General features: G+C 40.5%; 2 protein-coding genes across 2 annotated transcripts; both read left to right on the forward strand.

Annotated features, from left to right (window-relative positions):
• The first annotated feature begins 1,165 nt into the window (after positions 1-1,165).
• On the forward strand, positions 1,166-8,159 carry paip1 (poly(A) binding protein interacting protein 1). Its single transcript, XM_035166220.2, has 11 exons — positions 1,166-1,598; positions 3,179-3,330; positions 3,602-3,799; positions 3,921-4,033; positions 4,137-4,248; positions 4,640-4,765; positions 4,858-4,964; positions 5,131-5,248; positions 5,421-5,475; positions 5,674-5,761; positions 7,056-8,159. Exons 1-11 carry the CDS (start codon positions 1,391-1,393, stop codon positions 7,150-7,152), a joined length of 1,374 nt encoding a protein of 457 aa, XP_035022111.1. The 5' UTR covers positions 1,166-1,390; the 3' UTR covers positions 7,153-8,159.
• Positions 8,160-12,578: 4,419 nt separating this feature from the next.
• On the forward strand, positions 12,579-27,539 carry itga2.2 (integrin, alpha 2 (CD49B, alpha 2 subunit of VLA-2 receptor), tandem duplicate 2). Its single transcript, XM_035164922.2, has 30 exons — positions 12,579-12,860; positions 14,098-14,221; positions 15,321-15,430; positions 15,743-15,834; positions 16,316-16,430; positions 16,729-16,856; positions 16,994-17,142; positions 17,325-17,475; positions 17,670-17,835; positions 18,064-18,140; positions 18,787-18,925; positions 19,465-19,610; positions 19,723-19,866; positions 20,153-20,356; positions 20,448-20,578; positions 21,009-21,172; positions 21,505-21,656; positions 21,751-21,861; positions 22,164-22,249; positions 23,516-23,657; positions 23,797-23,880; positions 23,997-24,073; positions 24,159-24,242; positions 24,331-24,433; positions 24,524-24,634; positions 24,890-25,000; positions 25,446-25,559; positions 25,683-25,772; positions 26,086-26,202; positions 26,530-27,539. Exons 1-30 carry the CDS (start codon positions 12,815-12,817, stop codon positions 26,617-26,619), a joined length of 3,558 nt encoding a protein of 1,185 aa, XP_035020813.1. The 5' UTR covers positions 12,579-12,814; the 3' UTR covers positions 26,620-27,539.
• Positions 27,540-27,828: the final 289 nt, after the last annotated feature.

Genomic DNA, 27,828 nt, shown 5'->3' on the forward strand with positions numbered 1-27,828 from the left:
GTGGCTAAACCTACAAACATGGGCTGTAACCAACACTGACGACACTAAGGTCACATCCTCAATACTTATGGAGAATTTTACTCAACTCAAGCGGGAGTTTACATAAAACCCCCAAAAAAATCACATCGGGTTTTTAATGTAAAATCAGGCAGTAAATACAGTTTAGAGACTAAATTGATAAACAGTACTAAACAATTAAATTGATAAATGTAATAAAACAGGTATAATTGACAGATTTTTCACAGGGGGTGGAATTTGATGTTTGGACTCTTGACCTCAGTATTTCCAGAAGCCCACCCACAGCATTATCTTCTTTTAAATGCCTTTACTATTTACCATTAATGTTATTGATTAGCTGTTTTATGTTGATTTTAGAATAGTATGTGTTTTCCTTTGTGATTTTGTGTTTTTTGAAATGAAGCAAAATGTTTGTTGAACATTTGGGAAATTTCATGAGAAGTTTCACAATATAAAATATTTGAGAAGATAGTGATGCTGTGCTTTTAGGGATGGTGTTAAAGGGATTGGGATGGACAGAGGGGTTAAATGTATATTAGACCCACTTTATTTTTTATTTGGACCATGTCCTTCTTCTTTCTTTCTATCTTTGTTTCATAATAATATAAATGGTATGAATAAATAAAAGAAAAACACTTAACCCACTAAATTCCTTGCCTGCGTGATTTATGGCTTTACCGGTTGCACTCCGCGCCACCAGTGTGTTTTTATTGTGTGTTTTCCTTTGTGATAATGTTTTTTGGTTTTTTTAATGCAGCAAAAACTTTGGAAAATTTCATGGGATGCTTCATAATAAAAAAATATTTGAGAAGATAGTGATGCTTGTAGGGATGGTGTGAAAGAGATTGGGATGGACAGAGGGGTTAAATGTATATTTCTTTAGTGAGAATTAGATCCCCTCTATTTTTTATTTGGACCATGTCCTTGTTCTTTCTTTCTAACTTACTCTCCTGCTGTCTTTCTTTATTGTCTCTCTTTCTTACTTTCCATCTTACTTTCATAATAATAAAAACAGTTTGAATACATTTTTAAAAAACACATAACCCACTAAATTCCTTGCCTGCGTGATTTATGGCTTCACGGGTTCCACTCCGCGCCACCAGAGGGCGACAGCTGCTTTTCAGCATCAAACCCTGCCGTGCATAATCAGCGACAGATTGTTGTTAACGGAAGTGAACAGGAACAGGTTGTGTACCCCTGTTAGTGCCCGAGCGAGGAAAAGCCACCATGAAAGACAGATAGAGACTAATTTCACAATAACTGCAACGCAAAAAAGAACGCGAGAAAAGGACGCAGTGGTTACGCTGAGCAACATTCCTCCATCTTGTTGTCCGATGCTGCTTTGAGAGTCGCGGCGGACACACGAGCGGTCATGAATCCAAATTTCGACCGAGCTCCCGGAGCGGGGAGAAGCTACAGCCTTGCAGCGGACCCCGCGTTCGTGGGCCTGGGGGACGACGACGACGACGACGCCAACAAGCCGCCGCTGTTCAACCAGAGGGGGCCGCTGAGGCAACCGCGGTCGGTGCCGCTGTTCGCCGAGAACAACATGAGCCCGACCAGCGATGCGCTCGGTGGAGGTACGGCGGGGGGGAGGAGGGACTGTCAACATGCTAACGAGAACTAGCTAACACGGCTCTCACCTATTTGTGTGTGTGTGTGTGTAACTCAAATGTCGCTTGTGTTCGTCCACATGTGGAATCAGTATGTGCATGTTCAGTCTGACACGTGAAGGGAAACGACGCGTTTAGATCTCTGAAAGCCGCCATTAGAGAGCTAGCCGCTAGTTAGCATGGGTGCTAGCTAACCTCGGTGTTTTGGCGGAGCGACGTGCAGCTGCTGGATTTCATGTGAGGTAACGCAGCAGCTAAATTAAGATCCAGCTCGGGTGTCACGGAGACGGGCTACGAGGCCCGGTCGATGCTGTGTAACGCGGATAAAGCTCCGAGTCCCCACCCCCACCACCACCACACAGCACATATACCCTGTGATGGCGACTCGCAGCAAAGAGGAAGAATCGGTTTCGTTTCCCGAATCTGCTGCGGTCATGTGGTCCGTCGTTTGGGGAGAACCGCGATCACAACAGCCGCACGTTGGGAATGGACGCGTGTCTGTTCGTGGTATTACGGTTAAAGGTCCTTGGAGCAGAAACAAAGGCCGAAGACAAAGTTGAAAGTTAAAATGACAAAAGTTTAATGATAAACTGATCGTGGATGATTTCATTTGATTTACCACACAAGACAATAAGAAGTATAATGAAAAGGAATATTGTTTATTCAAAAATCCCTGAGACAATGAGGAGAAATATCTGTGTCACCTCAAGGATTCTTTTAAAAATAGTATGTAATATATGAGATGTGTATTGAGTGTCATTATTAAGAAGGTAGCCAAGTTTACCTTTAATTTTCTACAGTAAATTCTTGAAACATGACATACCGACAGTGGGGGTCACCACATGGGGAAATACCTGTGTCACCTCTCAAGGACTTCTTTATAATAATATTTAAAATCAGCACGTTTTGAGTGCCATAATGAAAGAGTAGCCAATATTCTACAGTAAAGTCTTCTGAAACTTCTGTGTCACCTCTCAAGGATATTCTTAGAATAATATTTAATATGAGCAGGTATAATAATAAAAACTAACTATATATATATATAATATTTCATTTCATTATACTTGTTCATGTCTTGTCTGGAAATCTCATCATTCGTCCATAATAAGTCTCATTTTAACTCTAAACGTTTGTCCTTGCTCCAGGGACATTTACCGTAAGATCACGAATAGACGCGCATTGATTTTCAAAGTGCGGCTGTTGTGAGCGAGAACAATGGACCACATGACCTCAGTCCAAATCTGATCAGTTTGCTCCAGTAGGAAAGAGGTGGATGAGTCCAATGCACCATTATACCATGTTCAGGCCATGTCCATGTAATATTGTACGGTCTTGGCCCAACGATTTAAAGTTACTTGATAAAAATACACACACACACACATAGACACACACACATCGACTAGGATAGTAAAATCCTGCTGAACCGATTTGTGTTTTTGATTGGAGTCTTCGTCAATGACAAAAATAACTCAAGAGAACTGACCTATGTGCATGAGTAGTTTCACATATAGCAAAGCTTGAGAATGTATTATTTCTTTCTCTTTCAGATTGTAGAAGACAAAGCAGACCTCAAACGAGTCCAAATGCCAACAGTGTGTCAGCCTCCCGGGGATTTTATGACGTCGACTCCTTGGTCAGGTCATCGACGCTTTCAGCCAGTGCTGCCGAGTTTGTCCCCTCTGGAATGAACTTGTATGAAGTGAGTTTGTACACCATCTCTTCATTTGCTGTACTTTTATAAAAGTGATTTTAAACAACCTTACATGGAAATGGTTCTGGCAATAGTTCTGCTTTTAGTTTCCAAGTAGGTGTCATTAGGTGTGTGTTAGTAGTGCAGCCATCATTACTGCTGTAAAGTTCCTTATTGCCTGTAAATTTAGATTTTTAGTTTGAAAACGTAAATGGATTTGCAATATTATGTCAAAACTTCCCTGTTTTGTTTTTCACATTTGTATTTTGTTTTTATTTAGGACCCTACTCATTATGATGACAGCGAAGGGTATTACACTGAAATAAACCTGGAGGAAATGGTCAAAGACTTTCTTGATCACCTGAGCTCCTCACCAGGGACCTTTGAGTCGGACATAGAATACATAACTGGCATGCTCAATTCCTGCGTTACTACTGAAGCCTTGCTGCAGGATCTGGTGGAACTGATATACAAAGAGGTTTGGATATTCAGTGCTTATATTGTTCTTTGTATAAATTAATAAACCAAATAATATACATACATGTTTCTGCAAAAACACATTTGTACAAGAAAGGTATTAAGTTTTCTTTTCATCGCAGTCCACAGCCATTCCAAACTTCTCTTACACGGGTGCCAGACTCTGCAACCACCTGTCCAAACATCTCAACGTCAGCCCACCAAGCGGCAACTTCCGTCAGCTGCTCCTGAAAAGGTGATTTTTTTTTTTTATTTGATAGTTTGCACTTTCATTTCATGCATGTTCATTAATTCTTTCCAGCTGCCTTTTACAAAGCACCAATCTTCTCTGTTTTTAGGTGTCGAACCGAGTATGAACATAGAGATGTAGCTGTTCGAGGGGAAGCAGGGACTCAAAAGAAATTCCACTCCTTTGTGCTCTTTCTGGGGGAGCTCTATTTGTCCCTGGAGGTAAGAGGTCACGCTCATTTGCCTTGTGTGATGATGATGATTTTATTTTAAACAGCATTCCCAAAGTAGCGGCACAATGGACTAATGTGGCAGCTGTTCAAAAATATTTATAACTTCTCTCTTTATCATATTATTACATACTAGATGGCTTTATACATCACCCTGCCATGTCTGAGTCCTGCTTGGTTTGGTACAACCTGCTTGAACTGCTGCCATAGGTTTGGGATTTCTGGTGTTGCTGTTGTTTGTGCACTGTGTTGTGGTGATTTGTTCAAGAGCAGTTCACCTTTTATACTATATGTTGTTACTTGTACATCTAGAAAAGAGGGGCCAACTTGAGTTATAGTTGAAGAATACTATTGAGCATGCTATGTTGATTTGCTTTGTCCAGCTAAAGAGTGCTAAAGGACCTCCAACAAGAGCCGAGATCCTCCTCGTGGCTCTGAAGGACCTGATGAACAGTCTGTTCTCCAACCCTGTGGATTCAAACCTCATCTGCGCCGTCAAACTGCTCAAGGTTTCACATCTCAGTCCAATGTATTTACAAGATTCCAGGATTTGTCTTTTCTTTATTTTCAAGAGGCAATAAGAGTGTGTTTGAATTTGAAGCTTACAGGCTCCATCCTGGATGATACGTGGAAAGAGAGTGGACAACCACACATGGAGGAACTGATACAAAGAATAGAAACTATAGTCCTGGACGCCACATGCAGCAGGTGGGTACATCAATATGGTCTTTTGTGTGCAGCTGTTACCTAAGTGGTATATCCTCAAGGTAACTAGGTTTAAAAAGCCTGAAACATGCTTCAGAACAAACACAGAGGAAGTCAGCCAATAATTGAAGCATAGTTATTATTCTGATTTGAACATTTCCTCCCTCAGGGATGTTAGACAGATGCTTTTAAAACTTGTGGAGCTGAGATCCAGTGACTGGGGCAGAGTTCGTGCAGTTTCAGCAGCGAGCAATGCAACGCCAGACAACGACCCCAACTACTTCATGGTGAGTGTCAAATTCTCCTGAAGATTGGCCTGTGCCAGAGAAGTTGCATACATGGGAGTTTGTGTGAGAATCAGCTGGACATCGTCAAAAACTCCCCATATATACTGTATAGCTACCCCCTATTTGTATTCTCTGTATCTGTTAGTCATGGTTTTATTTTGTGTCCTCTCAGAATGAACCTACATTCTACACACAAGATGGCACACCTTTTACAGCAGCTGACCCAGGTAAGGTTATATAACCATGTATATAAACATGCCCCTGCTCAAGAGAGAGGAATAAAGAAAACACATGATTAATGTAAAGTGGTTTCTTTATCATTCATACACAGAAATATATTCGTATAGGAATAGACTCCTCATTTGTTGTTGTTTTATTTTTTCTGAATAAAAAATATATTTTTTTAAATGACACTTCTTCCTCAGATTATGCTGAGAAGTACCAAGAGATCCTCGACAGACAGGAGTACTTTGACTCTTTTGGAGAAAATGAAAATGAAATTGAAAATGAAATGTAAGTACAAATTGGAGGTATAAAATAATATAGATGGGTCATGCATGTCTTTCTTTGTTTTAGTCCACAACCGTTAAAATAATGCCACTCTGAACAAACGGTTCAGTTTGCGTTTTATTCACTTTTTCTTATTTATTTTAATCATTTTATTAGTGTTGTTTGCAAACAAAACCATACACAGTTAAAACAACATGTACATTTGAGAATCTGAGTGTAAGACAGAGAAGCTTATTAAGCATTTATATATTAATCTGGTTTCCTTCTTGAGCTTAGAATCCAAGAGTGTTTCTGTGAATGGAATTTTTCTTTTTATTAATGTACTGTATTTCTGCTGTCGTGCATTTATTAGGGATGAAGTGAGGGAAGATAGTGTCAGTAATGTAATGCAATCCATCCTCATTTCATTTCTGAAGCACAACTCAAAAACGATTCAGAATTTGTATCATAAAACTCAACATTTATGTTAATCAGGTATTATAGATACATATTTTGAGTTTCATAAAAAAAATTCTGTATTTCCTTGGAAACGAGTTTGACTTGATCAAATTGCGAGTTGGCAATCAACTGAGTCCTTTGTGCCAATAAGCAACAGAAATACCTCATTGTGTTTACAGGGTGTGGATATGTACAGATTTAATTTTACTAACAGTTATTACTGCAAATATATTACAGGATTACTCGATACTTGCACATTAAATCGACACCATGTAAAACAATAAGCAGTGTTTATACTCAGTGGTTATACTTAATGATATGAAAAAATATTACATGGTTTTGATGTGTACATTTCGTTCAGGTAGCTGTGAAAGCAACAAAATAATCTGCTCAGTCTTTACATTCTAAAGATACGATTTTCTGTTCATAGACTGATGTTCCTGTAATTATCTGACTTTTAATCCAACCTGACCTTAAAGTCCATCACTACCACTGTGCCGGCACACCGTCAGTCATGTGACTGCATAGCGGCTTCTCACAGGTCATGTGACTGCCCCTGACCTGTTGGCCCCTGAGTTTGGCGAACGTGTTTGTCTGGCCCACAACAGGATCGACCGTGGCCTCAGATTTGTTCTAGTCAGCAGTTAGGTGTGAAAGAGGGCTTAACTTTCCCTCAGAACTGTGTGTGTGGGCGCCTGTGTTTTTGTGCGTCTGTATAAATGATCGTTGCTTCCACACATTGTAGGTTCTGTTAATATTCATTTAACAAACCATCTATTACACTGGAGAACACGTTTGTCTTTAAGATGTAAAAAGAAACATCGGAGCCTCTAAATCACTCCCTGTGTTGTGTTTTCAGATCTGACTATGAAGACGAGATGGAGCCTGAGATGGAAGAAGCTTTTGAGAGTTTTTGTTTAGAAGCGGAGCAGAAACGGAAACTGACACGAAAGTGAAGAGCAGTAAGACTCCAAAACAGGCACATACTGTATTTGTCCATCTTATCTTGCTGGAATGTTGAAAAGCAAAAAAGAAACTAGCAGACGATAAGCTCAAACGTTTATTTTACTGCAAACAAGCATTTTAACAAAAAGGATCTGTTCATAGTTGCACTTCTGACACTTTTGTTCGGTCAGTGTTGATTAGAAAATGGGGACAATCAATACAATAATTGTTCAGAATGTTTATGAATGGAGGCTCTTTTTAGAAATGGAAGTTTTCTCTTTGGTCTTTTGAAATCTTTCAGCAATGTATCCAATTTATGCCTGAACAAATGTCAAAGAGGGAAATGGTGTGCTGTGAATTTTTTTAATGTTATTTTTCTGAAAGACAGGTAAGGTCAATATCCCGTGCATAACGTACAGGCCCAAAAAAATGCACTGTAGATGGGGCAGGCGGTTGTTTTTACCACGTCCTTACATAAGTGAATATATGGCCTCTATTTCCGCTGTCGTGACATTGTCTGTCGTTTTAAATTGCCAATATTAACCACTTCATTCAAAGCTTCTCACCTGTTTATATCTGGCTGGAGTTCACCGAAGTTGTCAGGAACTCTGTGAAAGTTTGTGCAGTTTAGACGATTCGTTGTAGCGCTAAGAAAGAAAAAATCTGTCACAAACGTGGACTTGACTTATAGACAGATAGTGTTTTTAAATTTCTTCCGGGGGTAAAAATCAACATCTTAGGAAATTGTAAGCACATGCTTTAATATCTTAAGAATGTGGTGCATCTAAATTCAGTTCATTTCTCAAACCTAGCTTTAAATATCCACACGTGTAAAAATCTGCAGCGGTCAGTGTGACATAGAATAACTCAACTGCTTCAAGGTTCTCCTTTTTATCTCGGAAAGACTACAATACTGTTTACCAGCAATCCATGGAACCCATACAAAGGAATGTTGCTCTATAGTTTGTAAATATTATTTATAGTTTTGTTTGCCTGCAATAAATACTTTATAATGTGAGATTTTATCCTGCTTGATTTGTGTTTGAGTCTTTTTAGACTTGTCGGGTCAATGGTTCAAACGTGTACAAATAAACATCAGGAGACAAGAACCTTCATGGTCAAATATTTTAGCCTTTGCTGCTCTCTAGTGGCCAACTTGAGTAATGTAAAAGTCAGTAATCAGTGATACAATGCTATTGATACCTGATACTCAATAAAGGACTTGAAATGCAGTATTTTTATACTACGATATCAATAGTACTACTACTACGGTTGTGGTTTCCTATTTGTGTGAATTAAGGGAACATCGGAGCGCTGCAATACTTTACACTGTGTTTCGACAGAGAGAAGCACATGAGGTATGTGTGTTGCAGCAACTTTGTTTTGATTTAAAACAGGATGGTGAACGTTTTTCAAGTCCAAACATTAAAACTGAAAACCTCACGGCTCAAGTATGACTCTCCTACCACCACATCCTCGTATCAACAATTCACGACTGTTATTTATTTGTTTTGGAAAATGTGCAGCACAATGCCAGCTTCTATTCTATAATTGTGTTTTTCCATATAAAGAAAAGATAAGGACGCACCTTTTTATGTCAGACAGTCGTGCCATGACCTCCTTTTAACCTCGGTGCCCACAACACAAATACTTTTCTCTCTACAATGAAACAGCTTAGATGTGCTTTAGTAGTTCAGCACCAGGCCGTGTTGAAACAGAAATGTTTGAGTTCTATTAAAGAATATTGCAGTGATACGTCAGGGAGTTTACTGAGACATCCTGGTGATCCAGAGATGTACGATTATTTTTTATTTAACCACAATAATCCTGGTTTGAGGACCATTTGGGATATTTTTTGTGTCAAGGATAATAATCAGTACTTCCTGAAGCCAGATATCATACTTGATACATATTTTAAACATAAGATATCATGTATTTAGCGATTGCACTGGATTTATGCCTTGCAATGAGCCTTAAGTAAATTGTTAACATGTGCCACCGTTTTTCTATGGAAATTGAAACCTCTCCCACACGTCTGAATCCAATTTATCTCCAGCAAGAGGTTGTGGCAGTTATCCAGCCCAAGAAATGCCCATTGCATAATCTTCTGACGTAAATTTTATGAGCTTTCTTCATTATTCAGTAAAACAGAAATATTGCATGTGAGTGTGTATGTGTCATCATCAGATCCTCATCTGCAAACCACTGCATGTCAGCCCACGGCTTGGAAAAGATTAATGCCTCAACTTGTCCACATTTGCCAGGCACTGCTCCTCACATTTTGTGCTTCTGCCCGGGATGGTTCGATTGACCCGATGCCAGGTAATGCACCTGTGCAAATCCAACAGAGCCTTTCCACAGGTCGTGTCATGTGACCCACACGGGGAAATACCACCGCGTCTGTGTGCAGTCATTGACTCGTGAGCCCCTGTGAGCCAGCTGGATGGGACTGTTTGCCTCACAATGCAACAGGGCCTTAGATTCTCATTGGTCAGCAGATGGGTGTGAAAGAGGGATTAGTGCTACAATCCACCCGGCCAGAGGTTTGTGTGTGTCTCTGTGTTGGTGTCTCTCCATTACACTGTATAACCTGGGTTTCAAAACATACTCAACAGTAACAAAACTAAAAAAACAATCTATTTCTTCGTGGGGACGCATTCGTCTGAAAGCTGTTGTGACAAAATCTGTGACTCTGAATCACTGGATATTTTTATAAAGGCCACACGCTGCTGTTGGTGGGATGGAGCTCAAGACTGAAGATGTGTTTGAGTAACATCCTTGAGTCAGAATGACAAAGACTTCAGCTTGGAAAAATCAAAGAAACTTTGATTTGTGATTTTAGATATATAGATATTTATAATGGCCATTCAATTTGTTGGGTCCTTGGTGATTTATGTCTCTGAAAGACTCGGACTGGAACAAACGGAGTGGTACATTCAGGAGGCTTGTTTTGTGCCAGAGAGGTGTTGATTTAACTTTGTGATTCTTGAGGTTGCAGTTTGTGGTGGTGTTCCATTGCATTGAAAAGAAATGTAGAAAAAAAAAAAGCATTGCACAGCAGCACAAACACCACAAACTGCTAACGTTGCTATGAGCACTTTGAAACATCTCTGGTAGTTCAGTGAACACAGCATGTTTCATCCTTTAGATGCCACTTTTCAATTAGAAATATGTTATTGTATTGGAGTAATGGCCGAAATCCCAGATACTCCTTCTGAGGTAAGTGAGGAAAATACCTTCTTTACAATGTGGGTCAACTTATTGTTGAAGTTATAACCTGTACAAAGACTTTGTCCTGTGATTATAAATGGTGTCCAAACTTCCTGACAACTTCATATGATTCATGTTCCTCCTCGGTGGGGATTTTAATGCTGTGCCCACACTGCTTCATTATGTCGGAGCCTGACAGGAAGTCAGACCACAGACTCTGTTGCTTCAAGACCCTTCCTTGGATTGTTTCACATAATTCAAACGGCCTGAAACTCCCTCCACTGTTGTCAGTGAAATAATGTATAAAAATAAAGGAGTGCGGGGTCTTGTTAAAGGGAAAGGGCTTTAAAAAACGTGGTTTGTCCATTCCTCACCCAGATCGAGAGGATATTTACTTTACAAGCTACCTTTCCCAGGAACTGCTCTTCATCACAGCCACGCAAATCCTGGAAGTTGCTCATTCAGATTGCCTAATGTGGGCTGGCTCGTCAGATGAGTTGCACACAAATCATGATTTCACAAACACAGTGGTGGGCGAAGGGATCCAGCCACTGAAGGCTTAGATGGTAACAACTTAGATGGTACACTCAGCTGAGGGCTGTGAGTCTGTACCTGCCTCCCCAAACACCAACAGATCTGCTGATGACCAATTTAACCGAACAGATCAGCCAATAATGGCAAATAAGTGATGTTACAATTGCATCAGGTGTTTTATAAAACTTGTTTGTTTCTACTGAAGTTGCCGACCGGCTAGCCCTGGCCTATGGCGTCACTTTCCGATACCTCATCAAGGAAGCGTCCAGTTTGTCCTTTGAGGGGGTACTATAACTTCCTGTGTAGCTCATTGCCATAGTGACCATCTCAACCAATAAGTCACATTTGGCATCAGCGATATAGCACCTTTAAAAAAAAATCTTTATCGGAAGCTGGGAAATGCTGACTCTGCCTTCATTTCCCACAACGCAACTAGAACGGCATCCCTTTCATTTGACCCTCCATGGCAGCCAAGTGCCCTCATCTTTCAAATTCCACAACCCCAATTCACAAAGCAGGCTTTGTGTTAAAAGTCTGTCGCTGAGATGACGGCATCAGGGATCTTTTCTCAGACGTCCTCCAGAGCCACAGACACCAGGTCCTTTCAGAGGCTGAGTCATATGTCCAATTACAACTCAACTGGTCTTTTTCTGCCAGTCTCCCTTTTAATGATAATATTCAAATAGTTTCTTTTTTCTTTTTACAGTTACGAAACAACATGGATGTACAACAGGATGTGATTATCCAGCTACTGAGTAACAGCCCTCTTTCCAAAACACAGTTTTGGAAAGAGGGCTGTTACTCAGTAGCAATGAAACAAGTCATTGAGGAAAAATATAATCCTTCAAATCCTTCAAATCCTTCCCTACTTCTTTTACAGCCTCTTAAACATGCTCCAATCTGATATGAGTTTTTAATACAGAAATTATAGGGTTCAGGCTGATGGGGGATGAGAGAAGCCTCAGATTGTCAACTGTTAATTGATGTGTTGATTTTTGTTATTATTTGACATGTGTTGATTTAAGTGTTGTTGGTCCACTCATACTGTGGCTCTGGAATGCCAATTAAAAGCAGATTAAATAGGATTTAAACTGAGGCTGATGGGTTTGGACACGTTTGAACGCTGACATTTGTCTGGCTTCAATTTTACTCTATAGTTTAAAGGGATAGTTCACCCCAAAATTTAAATTCACTCATTATCTGAAGTGTTTGAGTCCACAAAACACTTTTGGAGTTTCCAGTGTAAACAGTGCTGCAGCCAAACCCATTGAATTTGAATGTCGGATCTTACGGACACTTGGATGACACCACAGGAGCAGTATGGAGGCATTTTCTGTTTGTTTTTTTCTGTTTGAAGAAGTGGTCGCCATTTACTTTAATAGTATTTAATAGATTTGGCTGCAACGCTGTTTACCCCTGAAACTCCAGAAGTGTTTTCACTTCACCCACCACCTCCATCGGCACAGTGCTGAGTGGATAATGAGTGAATTTTCATTTTGGGGGTGAACTTTCCCTTCAAATTACCAGATTTCAACTTTTATCTTTAAAGCACCAAAACTTTAAACTTGAGACAATCTGTCTGGATCTCCTCCTCCTCCTCCTCCTCCTCCTCTTCCTCCTCTTCTTCATCATCACCCTCGATCCCCTGCCCATTCAACCAGATCCCTGGCTGCTGTAACCACGTGCCCGCAGCTGCCTCTTCCTCCCTTCACAACTACATCCTCCAGTTCACACCCTGAGTCAACACTCGGGTCAGACTCTGAATGAGCAGGTCGCAGGAAGGAGCGGAGCGCATTTCCTTATTTAGAGAGTCTGCGCGCCGCGTCACCGCCGAGTGTCGACGCCGCAGCCGCAACTTTAACAAGTGCGGTGGCTTCATCTACTCACCTCACACACACTCACTCACACACACACATGGAGTAAAAGACGATGGAGCTCATCTGGAGGAACATCTGCTTCGTCCTCACACTCCTCTGTAAGTACTGAGCCTCTCGTTGCACGTTGAACTTGTGGTTTTCACCCATTTGGCTGATCGACGCTGATCCTTTTTTTAATTTTTTTTACAGTTTTCATAGAACTGTGGTGAGAATAGATTATTAGTCATTCGTCATGGGTAGAAAATGTGACGGGTACATGTTGTCATTGGCAAGTGAAGAGCACAGGATCAGGGTGGGTGCACACTCACAATGAAATGACTGGAGGACTTTGGTTTGGCAGAGCTTTTGTTTTTAGAACTGGATCTCTACACCATCCTGCAAAAAAGTTATTCATCTGCTGTCAAATGAAGGAGGAAATACAACTAGATTGCTTCTGTCGTCCAGTGTATGGTGTTTTCAGGAGTGTCACATGAACCCACTCCTGAAGAGACCAGATCATTATGCTGCTCATCATGTGCAGAAAAAGTCCCCAAACATGTGGAAGCTTTCAAGCTGCAGCCAGACGGACACTTTTAATTATTCTCCTATATGCACGGCTCCCATTGCTGCAATGAAAGGAAGTATTAATGTGTTGTGGGCTCTGCAGAGCCTCCCAGAGAGGAAGCACTGTGCCATACTTTGTGCTGCAGGTAGAAACAGGCGTGGCAGGAGGAGTGTGTGCTGGAGAAGGTCTCCTCAGTCCAGGACCCATCCACATTCCTGTGCCTGTTGATTGAGGGGAAGGCAGGCTGATAGCTGAGCTCTGCCTGTATGGGCCTGTGGGTCCACCACTCACAGACGAGCAAATGTCCCGAGGGGGGATCAGCGGGCTGCTGCTTTTCAAGATGCATTGTGTCAGTGGAGAAAATCACTCCACGATGTCTATTAATGCAAAGAGTGTGACCTTCGTGTGTTGCAAAGCTTTTTCAGTGCCGTGCCTTCGTGAGTCAAGCTGTTGTGGTTTTTAAAAGATATGACTCAGGTACACAGAAAAGGCTATCCATCGTTAATAAAGAGGAAATCATGATGGCTGATGTGTAAGATAAGACATCCGACATCACCTCTCCCCCTAAGAACAGAGATGACGACGACTATTTGTTTTCAACTTTTAGATACACAAGCACCAAAATGTAAAATAATGATTATATACATCAATCTGTAATGTTTTCAGTAGCTTTAGTCGTTGCAGTGGATTTGACAGGGTCGTTATTACCAATAAAAAGTGTTATAAGGTGTTGATACGGTGCCGTTCCATCAGTGTCACTGTCACCTTATCAAAGCTTTCTCCTCCACCAGCTGACAGCGTCTGGCAGTCACAGTCCTTCAACGTCGGCACCGCGGGCGCCAAGATCTTCAGTGGTCCAGCGGCGGAGGAGTTCGGCTACACAGTCCTGCAGACGACCAACCATGAAGGCAAATGGTGGGAATTTAAATCATCACTTTTCTCTTCTGTTCAATGAAAAGACAGTGGTTTAACCAGGGTGTCTGTTGTCTAGGTCACAATTTACTGTGGAGAATGCACTCGGCGTTTTGCCTCTAATGCACATGATGGTTCATTTGAACTTGATCTGCTAGTTAGTTTAACAGTGTGAAGAAACGTTTAAATGCTTCTTGCTGTGAACACTTTTCCTCTTGCATCACCATGAGGTTAACATTTGTGGTTTTTAATGAGATGGCAGCTTATCTGTTAGCAGCAGTGCACTGAGCCTCCAATCCCCCTCGTTCACTTACTGACAGTCAGGAAATGCATTTTATTAGTTTGCACGAGTGACACATATATTTAAAGCAAACTTTATTGTTCCAGCTCAAGACTTTGACAAGTTGATGTCAAAGTTAGTTCCTGTCCAACACGATCCTGAGTGAACTCTCTCTCTCCATTTTCAAATCCTGTCTCAAAACTCATCTTTTTAAACTAGCATTGTTTTATTCACTGTTAATTCTATTGATCTTTTTCGTTATTTTTAGATTTTTCTATATTGTAAGGTGACCTTGAGTCCTCTGCAAGGCGCCTATATAAATGTATTATTATTATCATTATTATTCATTCCTCCAACACTAAGCGTTAGTTAGTCTGAGCTGCTTCAATCAAGTGTGTCACAAGCATGTCGTGTTAAATGCCTCACTCACATTTAGATAAACATTAACTAAACTTCTTATCCGTGGACGTCTGGATGTTGCACACCCTTAGTCACAGTCTCACAGAGCAAGTCACTGTCTGGAGGAGTGTCACCGTCCGTTTGTGTCACTGGGGGAGTTTTACATTATCTGACGCTGGTCTCTCACTGTATATCCCACTGTCGTTGCGTAAGGTTATTTTGACAAACTCCTAAAGTCGTAAAATGACGTATTTTTGCCACAGCAACGCATCAACATATGTGGATAATTGTGTAACCATTTTCAGATGAATGTTCAACCACTGCGTGTACATGTGGTCATGCACGCTGCACAAAAACATCCAGGCGTGCCCCTCACGGCCATGGTGGGTGTTTATGAGAGATGAATCTGGCTGTTTTCTGCAGGCTCCTGGTCGGCGCTCCGTGGGGTGGTTACAAGCGAAACACCAAGGGGGATGTTTACAAGTGTCCAGTCGCAGGGGCCAGGAACAGCTGCGACAAGCTCAATCTTCAAGGTAAAGTTTGGTGTTTTGCCATTTCACCTCCCCCGCCCCCCCCGCCTCTCTAACACTGGCCATCCACAAAAAAAACACCTAGGAATTACTGAAAAGATGAGTCAGCGTAAAAAAATCCTCCAGGCTGTCCTGACACGTTTTTCTTTGGCCTGTTTTGAAAATGTAAAAAAATAGAAACAAACAGAAGCAGTGTGCTACAGCAAAACATGTTTATTGTCCGTACGTTGAGTTCATGATAATTGTACAGGTTGTATGAGTTTCTGATTTAACATCTATAGTGTGAACTTTCATGTGATGTTGCCTTTGCCACAGATTCTGTCAGTATTCCAGATGTCAGAAACCTCAACGACAACATGCACCTGGGTTTGACTCTCACCCGGATGCCTGCAGTCAATGGTTTGATGGTACGTGTGTGTGTGTGTGTGTGTGTGTGTGTGTGTGTGTGTGTGTGTGTGTGTGTGGGTGTGGGTAAATCATTTTATTTCAGAGACTCATCGACTATGATGGAATGTTAATAGTTTTGATCCATTTTAGAAACACAGGCTTCACTTGTGATGAGCACACTTGGGTGATACAGCTCTGGCATCATGTTAATTCATTACTTCCCATTAAATTCACATTAAGATCTTATTGTTTGGTAACAGGAAGTATGTCGGCAATTTAAGCAAATTCATCTCTGGTTACTTAAAGGTTACTGATTTAAACAGCATCAGCTGAATGGTGTTCCAGGTTTCACTTCATTGTTATTTCCCACTTTAAATTATAGGTTCAATTTAAATCTATTAAACGCTGACGTGAGAGCTTCCACGGAACTTTTAAAGGCACTGATGATCTTGAATGTCCATTAAGACTCTCCTCTCTACTTCTGTGGTTTGTCTAATACAGACGTGCGGTCCTCTGTGGGGACAGGTGTGTGGCAATCAGAACTTCTACCCTGGAATATGTGCAAAAATGAATCCCCTCTTCAAGCCTCAGCCGGCCTTCTCTCCCGCCGTCCAGAGTAAGTGTCAGTGTCGGTTAATGAGAGAGTGAAAGAAGTCCATCACAGTGACAAACATTTGATCAAATGCAGTTCTTTGAGTTGAAGAACGGTTTTAAAAATGGTTATTTCACGTACACTCAAGTGCTTGTAGGAAAATCAGAGGTTTAAAAAAACTTTTAGGTAAACCTTACTAATGATATATCACCAGAATCAGACAAACTTAAAGTCAGACATTTTTTTATTTTTCCAGTGGTTGTATGAAAAGTAGAAAAACCGGAGCTTCAACCTATTCTGTCCCCTCTCATGACATTTCCAGCATGTGGAGGACCTATGGACATTGTGATTGTTCTAGACGGCTCCAACAGCATTTATCCTTGGCAACCAATGAACGATTTCCTCCAGAAACTAATCCCCACGCTGGACATCGGGCCCCGAAGCACACAGGTAACGTCCCCCGTCGTCAGACAGAACAGGAAACTGAAGTGGGAGATACTATTAGATTCATTCAGCTGGTTGCTTTAAGGATTTTGTGTTCATCACTTTCTGTGCTTTATCAAACTGTTTTTATTTTATTTTGCCAGGTCAGTGTCATTCAGTATGGCGTTAATGCCCGGTTTGAATTCAAACTGAACGACTATAAAACCAAAGAAGATGTGCTGAAAGCAGCGTCCGGAATCACACAGATGTACGGTGGGTCAACCAATACCTTCCACGCCATCGAGTTCGCCAAGTTAGTGTCAACATCTTTTACTTAATTCACTGTTTATCTGTTTTATTATTACCTGACTCAGGCGGGAGGATCTTTCAATGTTTCGATAGCTCTTAATTGAAATAAACTGCCGTGTAAAGTCACTTTTCAAATCACTTGTTAATAGATGGGATATTACAGAGGTGTGTGTGTGCTCTCTTCAGTCAGTGGGGTTTCAATCAAAAGCATGGAGCTCGACCGGGCGCTGCCAAGGTGATGGTGGTCGTCACTGATGGAGAGTCTCATGACAAACATTTCAGGGACACGGTCATTGGAGAATGTGATAAAGCAGGCATCACCCGCTTTGGTATCGCTGTAAGGAACAACTCATTAAATCCCATTAAAACTCACAGTAGTGGTGTTTTAAAAATGTTTGTGTTTTGTTTCATCATTAATTCTGTAACTAATATTTGATTAACATGACTAAACTAAGCAGTGTGTTTGTCCAGCTAATGAAATTACGTAGATGTCACTGGCGTCCCGATCCTGATTTTTTCCTTTCTCTCCAGGTCCTGGGTTATTATATTAGAAACGACATCAACACAGAGAACCTGATAACAGAAATCAAATCCATCGCCAGTTTACCCACAGAGAAGTTCTTCTTCAATGTGTCCGAGGAGGCGGCTCTCTCCACCATCACCGGAACACTGGGGAACCGCATCTTCAACATAGAAGGTGCATATTATCTATTTTGCCTTTCCTGTTGCTGTACGTGCTAAACTTGTCATTCACTTGACACTGCATGCTTGGTCTTTTTTTAAAAGAAACACATCCAGGCATGTCACAACGTGTTGAGGATCCCATCAGTAAAAACGCGTGTTATACACACATCTTTCACTTTGTCTGATTTATCATCTGCTCACCTGTTTCCAAATCTTTAAATGACGGTTTGTTCCCAAAAAGGCACCGGAAAAGGGGGAGACAACTTCAAAATGGAGATGTCCCAGGTTGGATTCAGCGCCCACTACTCCAGCCAGCAGGTACAGAGCGCTGCCTCGTGCACCTTTAAAACCAGAGAACGTATCACAGCAACAATAATCGTCCTCTAAGTTTGAAATCTCGAACATGTCCACATGACACATGCTACTGTCCATGGTTCAGTGCTTCTTTGTGCACTTGCAGGTTGTTGTATTATACAACATATACACATATACAGTATATACAGTGTTATAGATTGAATCAAAGAGTGAGAGTAGAGTGTCTTTCTTTTTTTATTATTGGTGTTACTCTGCACATATAACACATTAAGTGATCATGTGACATAATGGGAAAAGATGAATCGATGATATTATGAGGTGTGAATGCTCCACTTCACACCACCAGCCATGCAATATGTGACTATAACTGACAAAACAGCTCCTCCCAGAATTTGACAGCTCACATTAGATTGTGTGATCCCTCCCTCTCTTCTGCTGAACCCACACAACGTTTTCTCTGAAAAGGAAAAAGGAAGCTGCATTTTTTTTTTTTTACAGCTGTCTGACCATGATCTTAAACAATTTCCTTTCACTTCATCATTTGTTGTATATTTCCGCTGACAAACCTAAAAACCATAATCAAACATGTTGCTGCTCAGTGTGTGACCCAAAGTATAAATGCTGTTTTTTGACCTTTATGCCGTTAAAGGACGTGATGATGCTGGGAGCAGTGGGAGCTTACGCCTGGAGCGGGACTGTTGTCCATCAAAAAGGATCCAAAGTCGACATTCTCCCTTTCTCAGCCTTTGAGGCGGCCCTTCAAGACAGAAACCACAGCTCACTACTGGGTCTGTGTTTTATGATTTACTCTTTTATTGGGTTTTATTCCGATACTCTCAATCTGTGCATGACACAACACAGGAATGGGAAGGTAGCAGATCTTCACATTGAGCTGATAGATGGTGTTTCACACAGACAGACAGAGGCAGATGTGGTTAACGTCTGTGGGGATTTTGAGAGGAACTGGTTTGAGAAATTGTCGCCAACCACCTCTTTCATCATGATTCTGTGGATTGGAGAAAAAATGATTTTCACAGACTTGAATTAATAACCGCGTTCATTTTAGATGGCAGTAGAGGCCACAAGATCAAAATATATATTTCCTTTCCTGCTAATTTCACTATCATTATTACCTGCATGCATACTCATAGCATAGCTTCCCTTTCCTGTCCTGTTATATACTTCATTGTTAGGACGGTTGAACATCCAAGAAGTAAACCGTAGTGATTGTTAGAATAGCACAAAATAAAGCATAAAATCCACCTCTGATCAAGTCCTTCGAGTTGTGATGTTGAGTAGTGAATGTGTTACTCGTGTTCACTTCCAGGTTACTCTGTCACCACACTGACCGATGGCTCCGCTCTGTACTTTGTGGCCGGGGCTCCTCGCTCCAACCACTCTGGACAAGTTATCGTCTACACCGTCAACGCTCAGAAGCAAACCGCTATCATCGATTCAGAAAGAGGGAAACAGGTACTGACATTAGAGGATGTGAGGTTTACATTGTCCCCAGGTACCAGCTGTATACAGGTGGTTTAACCTGACACATTTAACCCATCGTCAGTAAACAATCCTCTCATCTTAGATCGGGTCCTACTTTGGGAGCGTCTTGTGCTCCCTGGACGTGGACAAAGACGGGACGACGGACATCTTACTGGTGGGGGCGCCCATGTTCATGAGCGAGCTGAACAGAGAAGAGGGCAGGGTCTATGTCTTCTCTGTCACCAAGGTAAAAACATTATGTCTTCTGTATTTCCTGAGCTACAGTGAATGGGTTAGGTTTTATTTCATGATTTAGAAAGACGGAAAAGTGAGTTTCCTGTAGGAAATGTCAAAAAGATTTTCTCTAAGCTGATGTATTTATTCATTTTTTATTCAAACAACGCTCAATACATCATATTTCTATAAAATGCTGTTCATTTATAGTTTTGTGAAGCTTGAAGGACATTCTCTTAAGTGTAAAGGAAGTGTAGCATCTATTTATACCAGACTTTTCTCTGTCCTCTCATTTGAAGGGTATTCTGAACGAGCAGGGATTCCTCAATGGTCCTGACCCGACTGAAAATGCACGTTTCGGGATGGCCATCTCCGTCATTCCCGACCTGGACCTCGACGGTTTCAACGACGTCGTTGTTGGATCGCCACTAGAGGACAGACAGAAAGGTGTCATTTACATCTACAATGGAGACAAGAAGACATTAAACAAAGACTTCTCACAGGTATCAAGAGAAAAACAAATACTTTATAGCACATTGTGTTAATTCAACTCTGTGATAATATGAGTGATGAGATTTGTTTTGTCTCTTTAAGAGAATCTTTGGCTCCAAACTGGATCCTCAACTGCGTTTTTTTGGAAGGTCCCTCGATAGCTTCCAAGATCTGAATGGTGATTCGCTCCCAGACATCTCAATCGGTGCCTATGGAAAAGTGGTGCAGCTCTGGTGAGTTAACCCAGCACAATATGTGGGAACTAAAGACTTAATATAAAAATGGACGACATGACAGCTCCCATGCTGTATAGGTTTATAAATCTTGTCTCCTCCATGTTAGTAGATAGAGAAGTGCACACCATTCTATAGTTCTTCCCACGAGTTCTGTTTTAATTAGTTATTTGATGCTATTAAAATGGCTTGAAACAGTGACAGTGACTCTTGATTGGTCAAGCGTGTATATCGGAGGTACCTCGATACCGCAGCTCAAGACCAGAATCACAACTGTGCAGTCTCTGGCTCCAAATGACATCACCAATGCATCAGTGATATTTTGGCTTCATTTCTATACAACAGGAAGAAGTGGAGACACGTCGTCCATCTTCACATACAGTCAAACATATCCTGGAATAAACTATAAATGTTGAATTGTGTGTTTCAGGTCCCGAGGTGTGGCGTCGGTCTCAACTAAAGCTTCTTTCAACCCCGATAAAATCAACATTTTCCACAAACCCTGTAACGTACACGGGCGCAAGCATTCGTGTTTCAAGGCCAACCTCTGCTTCAGTGCTGCGTTCAGGCCGAAGAATCCTGTTGGACCCATCGGTAAATCACGTCACCTGATCAGGAATATGTCATCAACTATGTTCACTTAAAGATTAATATAGGAAGCATTTTGTGGGTTTGTTACCTCAGGAGAGAACCAGGATTTTCTGGTATTTATCCTAAGCTAAGCTAAGCTAAACTAAGCTAAGCTAAGCTAAAACAAACAAGTGATATTACACTTGACATCTAAATCCAGGCAAGAAATCAAATATGCGTATTTCCCAAAATGTCAAACTATTGTTTAAGCGATCCACATTCTTTCCAAATCTTTTTCTAGAGAATATAATCAAACTCAGATGTGTCATACACAGTTTTTCTTTATTTCTTTTCAGACATATCTTACACCTTGACTCTGGACGCGGACCTACAAGCTTCACGAGTGACGTCAAGAGGAATGTTCACAAAAAACAATGAACGCTTCCTCACAGAAAACGCAAAGATATCGTCTACCCCCCTCTGCCGAGACTACGAGGTTTACGTTCAGGTAATGATTTGTTTCTTTTACGATTCCCTTCATACATTTTATCTGAGCACGTTGATAAGGCCCGTTTATTGCCGTTTCTCCATTTTGTCCATAGGAGACACCAGACTTCGTCAATTCCCTCAGTTTAAAGGTGGAAATCGAGCAGAAGAATCCGGATGTGAATCCCGTCCTGGATAAGTTTTCTCCCAGTGCCTCGCAGTTCTTTGTAAGTGACTAACACGGTGCAAGAATCTGTACACTTCAAACGTACTTGTTATTTTGCAGAGGTGTTTGTACAGTCATTTTAAATTACATGTTGTGTGTGTGTGTGTGCGTCTGTGTGATAATTACTCGGTAAGTATTTCAGTCAGTCACGCTAGTTTTTGTTAGAACGTTGTGTTCTCCCAAAAACAAAATTAAAGTTCATCCAAAATGTTCTGTTTTCTTTGAAGAGACTTCAGGAGAATAAAGATCTGAAGTAATAAACCAGCGTCGTGTAGTGAATGTGCTGCTCTGTGATGGTTTCAGATCCCCTTCACTAAAGACTGTGGCTCTGATGATGTGTGCATCAGTGATCTGGTGCTGAGTGTGACCACAGACTCTAAGAAGTCCAGGTGAGAATCTATCTTCTCTCTACTTATCTACTGTATCACATGTGCAGGATACAGATCAGTTGTGCTCTGTTTCCTGATTTTACCTGATGTGCGGTGGTTTCCCTCAGGATTCAGAGTTGGAAGTTTAAAGTGAATATGATACAGCGACAGAACAAGCTCAGACAAGACTGTTTCTGTCTTTTCTCTGAGTCATTTGTGAAATGAGGACAGAAACAATCTCCTCAAACAGCCTCTCACTGTTAGTAAGAGTTTTGGTTGTAACTCCTGACATGAACAACAATTCTGCTTTTCCTTTTCCTACTTCTTCTGTTTTACGAGTCTGTCTCTATAGTTAATAGCTGCAGAAATTTGAGATATTTTTCAGTTTATACAACTTCGCAGCACAAATAAAGGTGAGGAAAGGTGTGATGGGGGATACGTGCTCAGACTGTTTCATTGGTATAGAACTTAGTAAAACATTTATAAAACATAGTTAAAGAAAAGGGGAAATTCCCCTCATAACTTACAGTGTTCATCCCAGGCCCAGGCCACATCCTTTTACTAAGTTTTCTGAAAATCGGTTGAGTGGTTTTTGCATAATCCTGCTAACCAACAGACGCAGGTTAAAACCTAACTTGACAGAGGTAATAAATTAACTCAGATAAAGGGACATAATTCAATATTAGGATCAACAGCTTATATTGACCAACATCAAGTGGCAAAGTTCTAAGTTCTAAGTCAGTGCAAAGCGACACCAAGGTTAACTTTTGTTTTGTTTATTTCTGTGAGACCTCTTTGCTTCTGCTAAAGTTAGCATGTTAACGTCTTCTAACGTAGTGCGTGTTGTAAACTGTTATAAATGCAACAGTTAAAGAATCTCTTCACCACCGGCCACTCCCAGCAGTAAACCACGTTACACAGCAGAGAAAACACACATAATACTGTCCCACACTTATTCACATGATGATCACATGTGGGTTTGCAGCTGCTCTTCATTCTTATTTCCATCTGGCTGCGTCTTTTTGTATTTCCTAATCTAACTAGAGGTTAATCAACAGAATTATCAACTTGTTAACTTCAGGGTCTCCACTGTGTTTATGGATCTTAAGAGAAAAGAGGAACAATCTTTTGAATAATGAATAAATTGCCCTCAGCTCCCGTCTATTAGTGAAATAGGGAAAGACGACTTTAACCATCCGCCTGGTCAAGTAGATGATATCATCAGTATTCTGCTTTAAAGGACTCATGTGGATGCAGAGGACAGTGATCTGAGCTTTTGTGTTGCAGCTCAGCTCCCATCCTGGTCAGTGCCAACAACCGAGAGCTGTCGTTTGAAGTTGTTGTGAGGAACAAAAAGGAGAACGCGTACAACACTCGGGTGTCGGCCACGTTCTCCAGCAACCTCTACTACTCCTCCGTCGTTCCTCCTGTGAGTGAAAACAAAGCTAAACTGGAATTCACTCAGCAAATGCATCATTATCAAATCATTTAACATGTTTTTGAATCAATCCAACCCACGTTTTCTGAAACAATTCAGTTGTGTAATGTTCTGAACTATGAATTCACAGACGGACAGTGTCAAATGCACCTCGACACAAACACAAACTGTCACTTGTCTAGTGGGATATCCAGCATTGAAGACAAATGAAGAGGTAAGTGTCTCTACATGTGCACAATTTTTATTTGAATTTTGCAGTGTCTGATTTTTCACATGTTATATATATATATATATATATATATATATATATATTCTTTTTTTCTATTTCAGGTGAAATTTCAGCTAAATTTTGAATACAGTCTCGATCAAATGCAAAACCAAGCTGAGGTGAATTTCGAGGCTAAGAGGTACTTTCTCATCCAGTCACTGATACAAATGTGTCTTTTAATGAAAAGTGTTGTGATAATAGTTTTTTCCGTTTCATCTTTACAGCGACGGTAAAGAGGAAAGACCTGCAGACAACAAGGTGGACATATCCATTCCTGTCCGATATGATGCAGGGATTGTTTTATCCAGGTGATTTATCATTTATATTGTCATGAAGTGTAAAATTTGACATTTAATGATGGCGAAAGCATTAACGTGTCATGTTTCTTCATCTCAGGCAGTCAAACATCAACTTTTACGTGGCGAATGCGACCAACGCGCCTGTGACTACGGTGAAAACTCTGGATGACATCGGCCCAGAGTTTAACTTTACAGTGAAGGTGCAATAAATGAATCCGTCTTTTAACATATAATCATCTAATTTCTCATATGCATTTGAGACATTCATTAAAATAACATTTTACCTAAAGGTCTCAACAGGGAACTTTGCGGTGAACCTCCTGTATCTGACCATTGGTCTGCCCATGATGACTAAAGGTGGAAATAATCTCCTCTACGTCACCAAAGTGGTCACACAAACAGTGAGTACTCAGTTCTTAAAGTTTTTAAGCCCTGTTTTATCCAATTTGTTCTAGTTGACACCAAATCTGCAATTTATAGTATTTCTAGTCTGTAGCAACAACACATCTGACTTTCAGACAATTCTTTATTCATATGCAGCGTGTGAATGAGCTGATTGGTGGCAAAAGTTAACCAAGAACTCAGTCAGGCTGCGTAAAATGTATTTAACTGAATAATTTGCAGCAACGAATGACACAGGTCCTGTTTGCCTGCAGGGAGGTTCTGTCAGCTGTGATTCCAGCAGCCTGGTTGATCGTCTGAAGATCGGTGGGAAAACACAAAAAGTGACTTTCTCCGAGGAGAGCCTCCGAGGCATGGACGTGCTGGTCAGTCGCTTTGTCCTCTTCCTCTGTGTCCACTTTCATATACGTTTCTCAGGAGACATACTTCCATGCAGCATTTTCACTTGTGTCTTAGAGAAGCTTGTTATACACATATTTGAATCTGTGTGTAAACAATGCACCCACAACAAATAAAATGATATTGATATGAACAAGTTACTTTAATATGTAGCATAATAATCATCATATGCTTGTGTATTTGGGATTTGATGCAAAACTTGTGTAGCTTTAAAGTTTTTATAGATCTGACTTCAACCTGCACATACAAATTTGACTTCTTACTTCTTATTCACTCTATATGTTTAACAGCTCATCTCATATAGATTAAATGTATCTAATCTATCTATCTATATATAGAATCTATACCAGAGTAAAAATGTACTGGTGATGTGCACTGATTTCTTTTTTTTTTAATGTTTTTAATTGACAGGATTGCAAAACTGCAAAATGTGAGTATATCAAATGCAACCTCAAAGACACTGACGTAAAGAGCGACTACTTTGTGATGGTGAAAACCAGGATCTGGAGCGGCACGTTTAATCTGGTAATTAAATTCTTTCATGACTTTTATAATACTGGTTATTGTGTTTGTTTTTATCACCATTTTACCAATAAATCAACGCCGTTGCTGTTTGTGCACTGATTTGTATTCGTTCTGTTATGACAGGCCACCTATCAGACCATCGAGCTCACCTCCAGTGTGGCTCTGGAAGCCTCCAACCCCGACCTGGTCATTATCGGACTCAAAGAGCTGCCAGTAAGATCCCCTTTTAGTATCTGGACATAAAGACATGAAATAACCAAAGACTTATGCTATTGAAGATGTTATATCTGTTTTCAGCTTATTTTAAACACTTAATGTGACTTGTACTTTATTCTCTTAATGCAACTGTGTTTTTGAGCAGTTTTTTAAAACACCACATGCCAAAACTTTAGAGCCATCATGTTAAAATATTCTACACGAACAAAAAAAAGGTGGATTTTAATCTCTCAGTTGCAAAAGTGTGACATTTCTGCCTTCAACGCCTGTGGACGTGGTTTGATCATGTGACGTCTCTGCTGCTGTCCAGGTGGTGCTGACCATCAGTAAACCAGGGGAGACGGCTGATGTTCCGGTGGGAGTGATCGTCGGCAGCGCTATAGGCGGACTGGCGCTGCTGGCTCTGGCAGTAGGATTACTGTGGAAGGTATTTGTTTTTGGTGACAATCATTTCAGCGTAGAGAAAAGCATCAGTAAATTATTTGTATAGTTTGTCAATATAATGTATTTTCATACAAATGTGCAGCTTCAAACGGAAAACATCTACTCTACTACGCAACAGAAGTATATTTACTGTCTGTATCTGGATACAAGAAAACAGGACGTGTTCCTTTAATCAGTGCTTTTTTTGTTTTTTTACAGGAAATTGACAATATCCACAGGAATCTCTTTTGAAATATGTGCTCAGTGTTTTATTGATTCTGAGTTTTTGTATCAAATATTATAACTGCAACTTCATTTGTTTGCTTTGCAGTTTGGGTTTTTCAAAAGAAAGTACAAGCAGCTGCAGATGGAGGCCGATGAAGACGGACAGAGTCATGCACATGTCAATGAGGTGCTGTGAGCTGGAGAGAAAACCCACAGCCTTCTCCCTCCACTGGTTTGTTTCCAGTGTGGATACTGGTACTTCTCACTGGTTCTTGTAAAGTGCAAATGGACTAAAGCTCAGTCACTGGAAATTGGACATTGGAATGAAATGGAAGCTTGTTCAGTTTGTGAATAACTGAGATCAAACTCTTTTTGCTTTAAGGACTGCACATTGACTATTTGCTGCTATGCACTGACTTTGAACAAATATAAAAGCTGTATTTTTTTTCCCAACACGACAAAACTTAGGCTCTTAGACGTCAGGCATTCATGGATGTAAATGTTGCCATCTCGAGTTTTACACTGTAACTGCATCTGATTTATACATCCTTAGCTATGACAAACTCTGGGCAACACGATTGACAAGTAAAAGTTTCTGTCAGAAAAACTTCACGATCATTCGTCAAAACACTGACCCTTTAAACACTGACCCTTTAAACACACACACACACACACACACACACACACACACACACACACACACACACACACACACACACACACACACACACACACACACACACACACACACACACTGTACAACTGTAGCATTAACTTACTTCTGACACTCAGGACTTTTCTTAAAACAGTTGATATCGATAGTTCAAATCCTGAAAAAGTGAAACGTGTCATTACTGTTCCTTTATGATTGTCTTGTATATACTGTGAGATAAAATGATGATCTTTCTTGGAGAGTTTTACATATGAAAATATTAGAGGCAATGTGGGTACATGGAATAGTTTCTTCTGTTGTTGTTATTGTGAACCGGTGATGTTTTTTATTGTAATGTTTAGGGCTTCACTCCACCTCTATTTTCATAATTGTAAATTAGCTGATTGTTTTTCAAAATTAATGGTTTTTGCCTATTAAATTTCAGAGAACTGTTTTTAAAAATGCTGATGCTCCCAAGTGATGTTTATAAAGTGTTTTTTTTTACCAAAATCTCGTCCAAAAACCAAATATATTTATATTAATGACCTATGATACAATGACATGAATTTTAAACCAAATGTTTGGCTTTTTTTTGGTTAAACATTAAATTGATCAGGAACATATTTGCAGATTAATTGTATCTGTTGGGCAGAAGGACACAATGCCACAAGTCAACAGAACACACAGTGTTCCCCATGTGCACATTCTGCTCATTACAGAGGTTGTGCTTCATTATGGGTTCAGATGTAATAA

The sequence above is a fragment of the Hippoglossus stenolepis genome, chromosome 9, assembly GCF_022539355.2.
Source record: "Hippoglossus stenolepis isolate QCI-W04-F060 chromosome 9, HSTE1.2, whole genome shotgun sequence".
NCBI lineage: Eukaryota > Metazoa > Chordata > Actinopteri > Pleuronectiformes > Pleuronectidae > Hippoglossus > Hippoglossus stenolepis.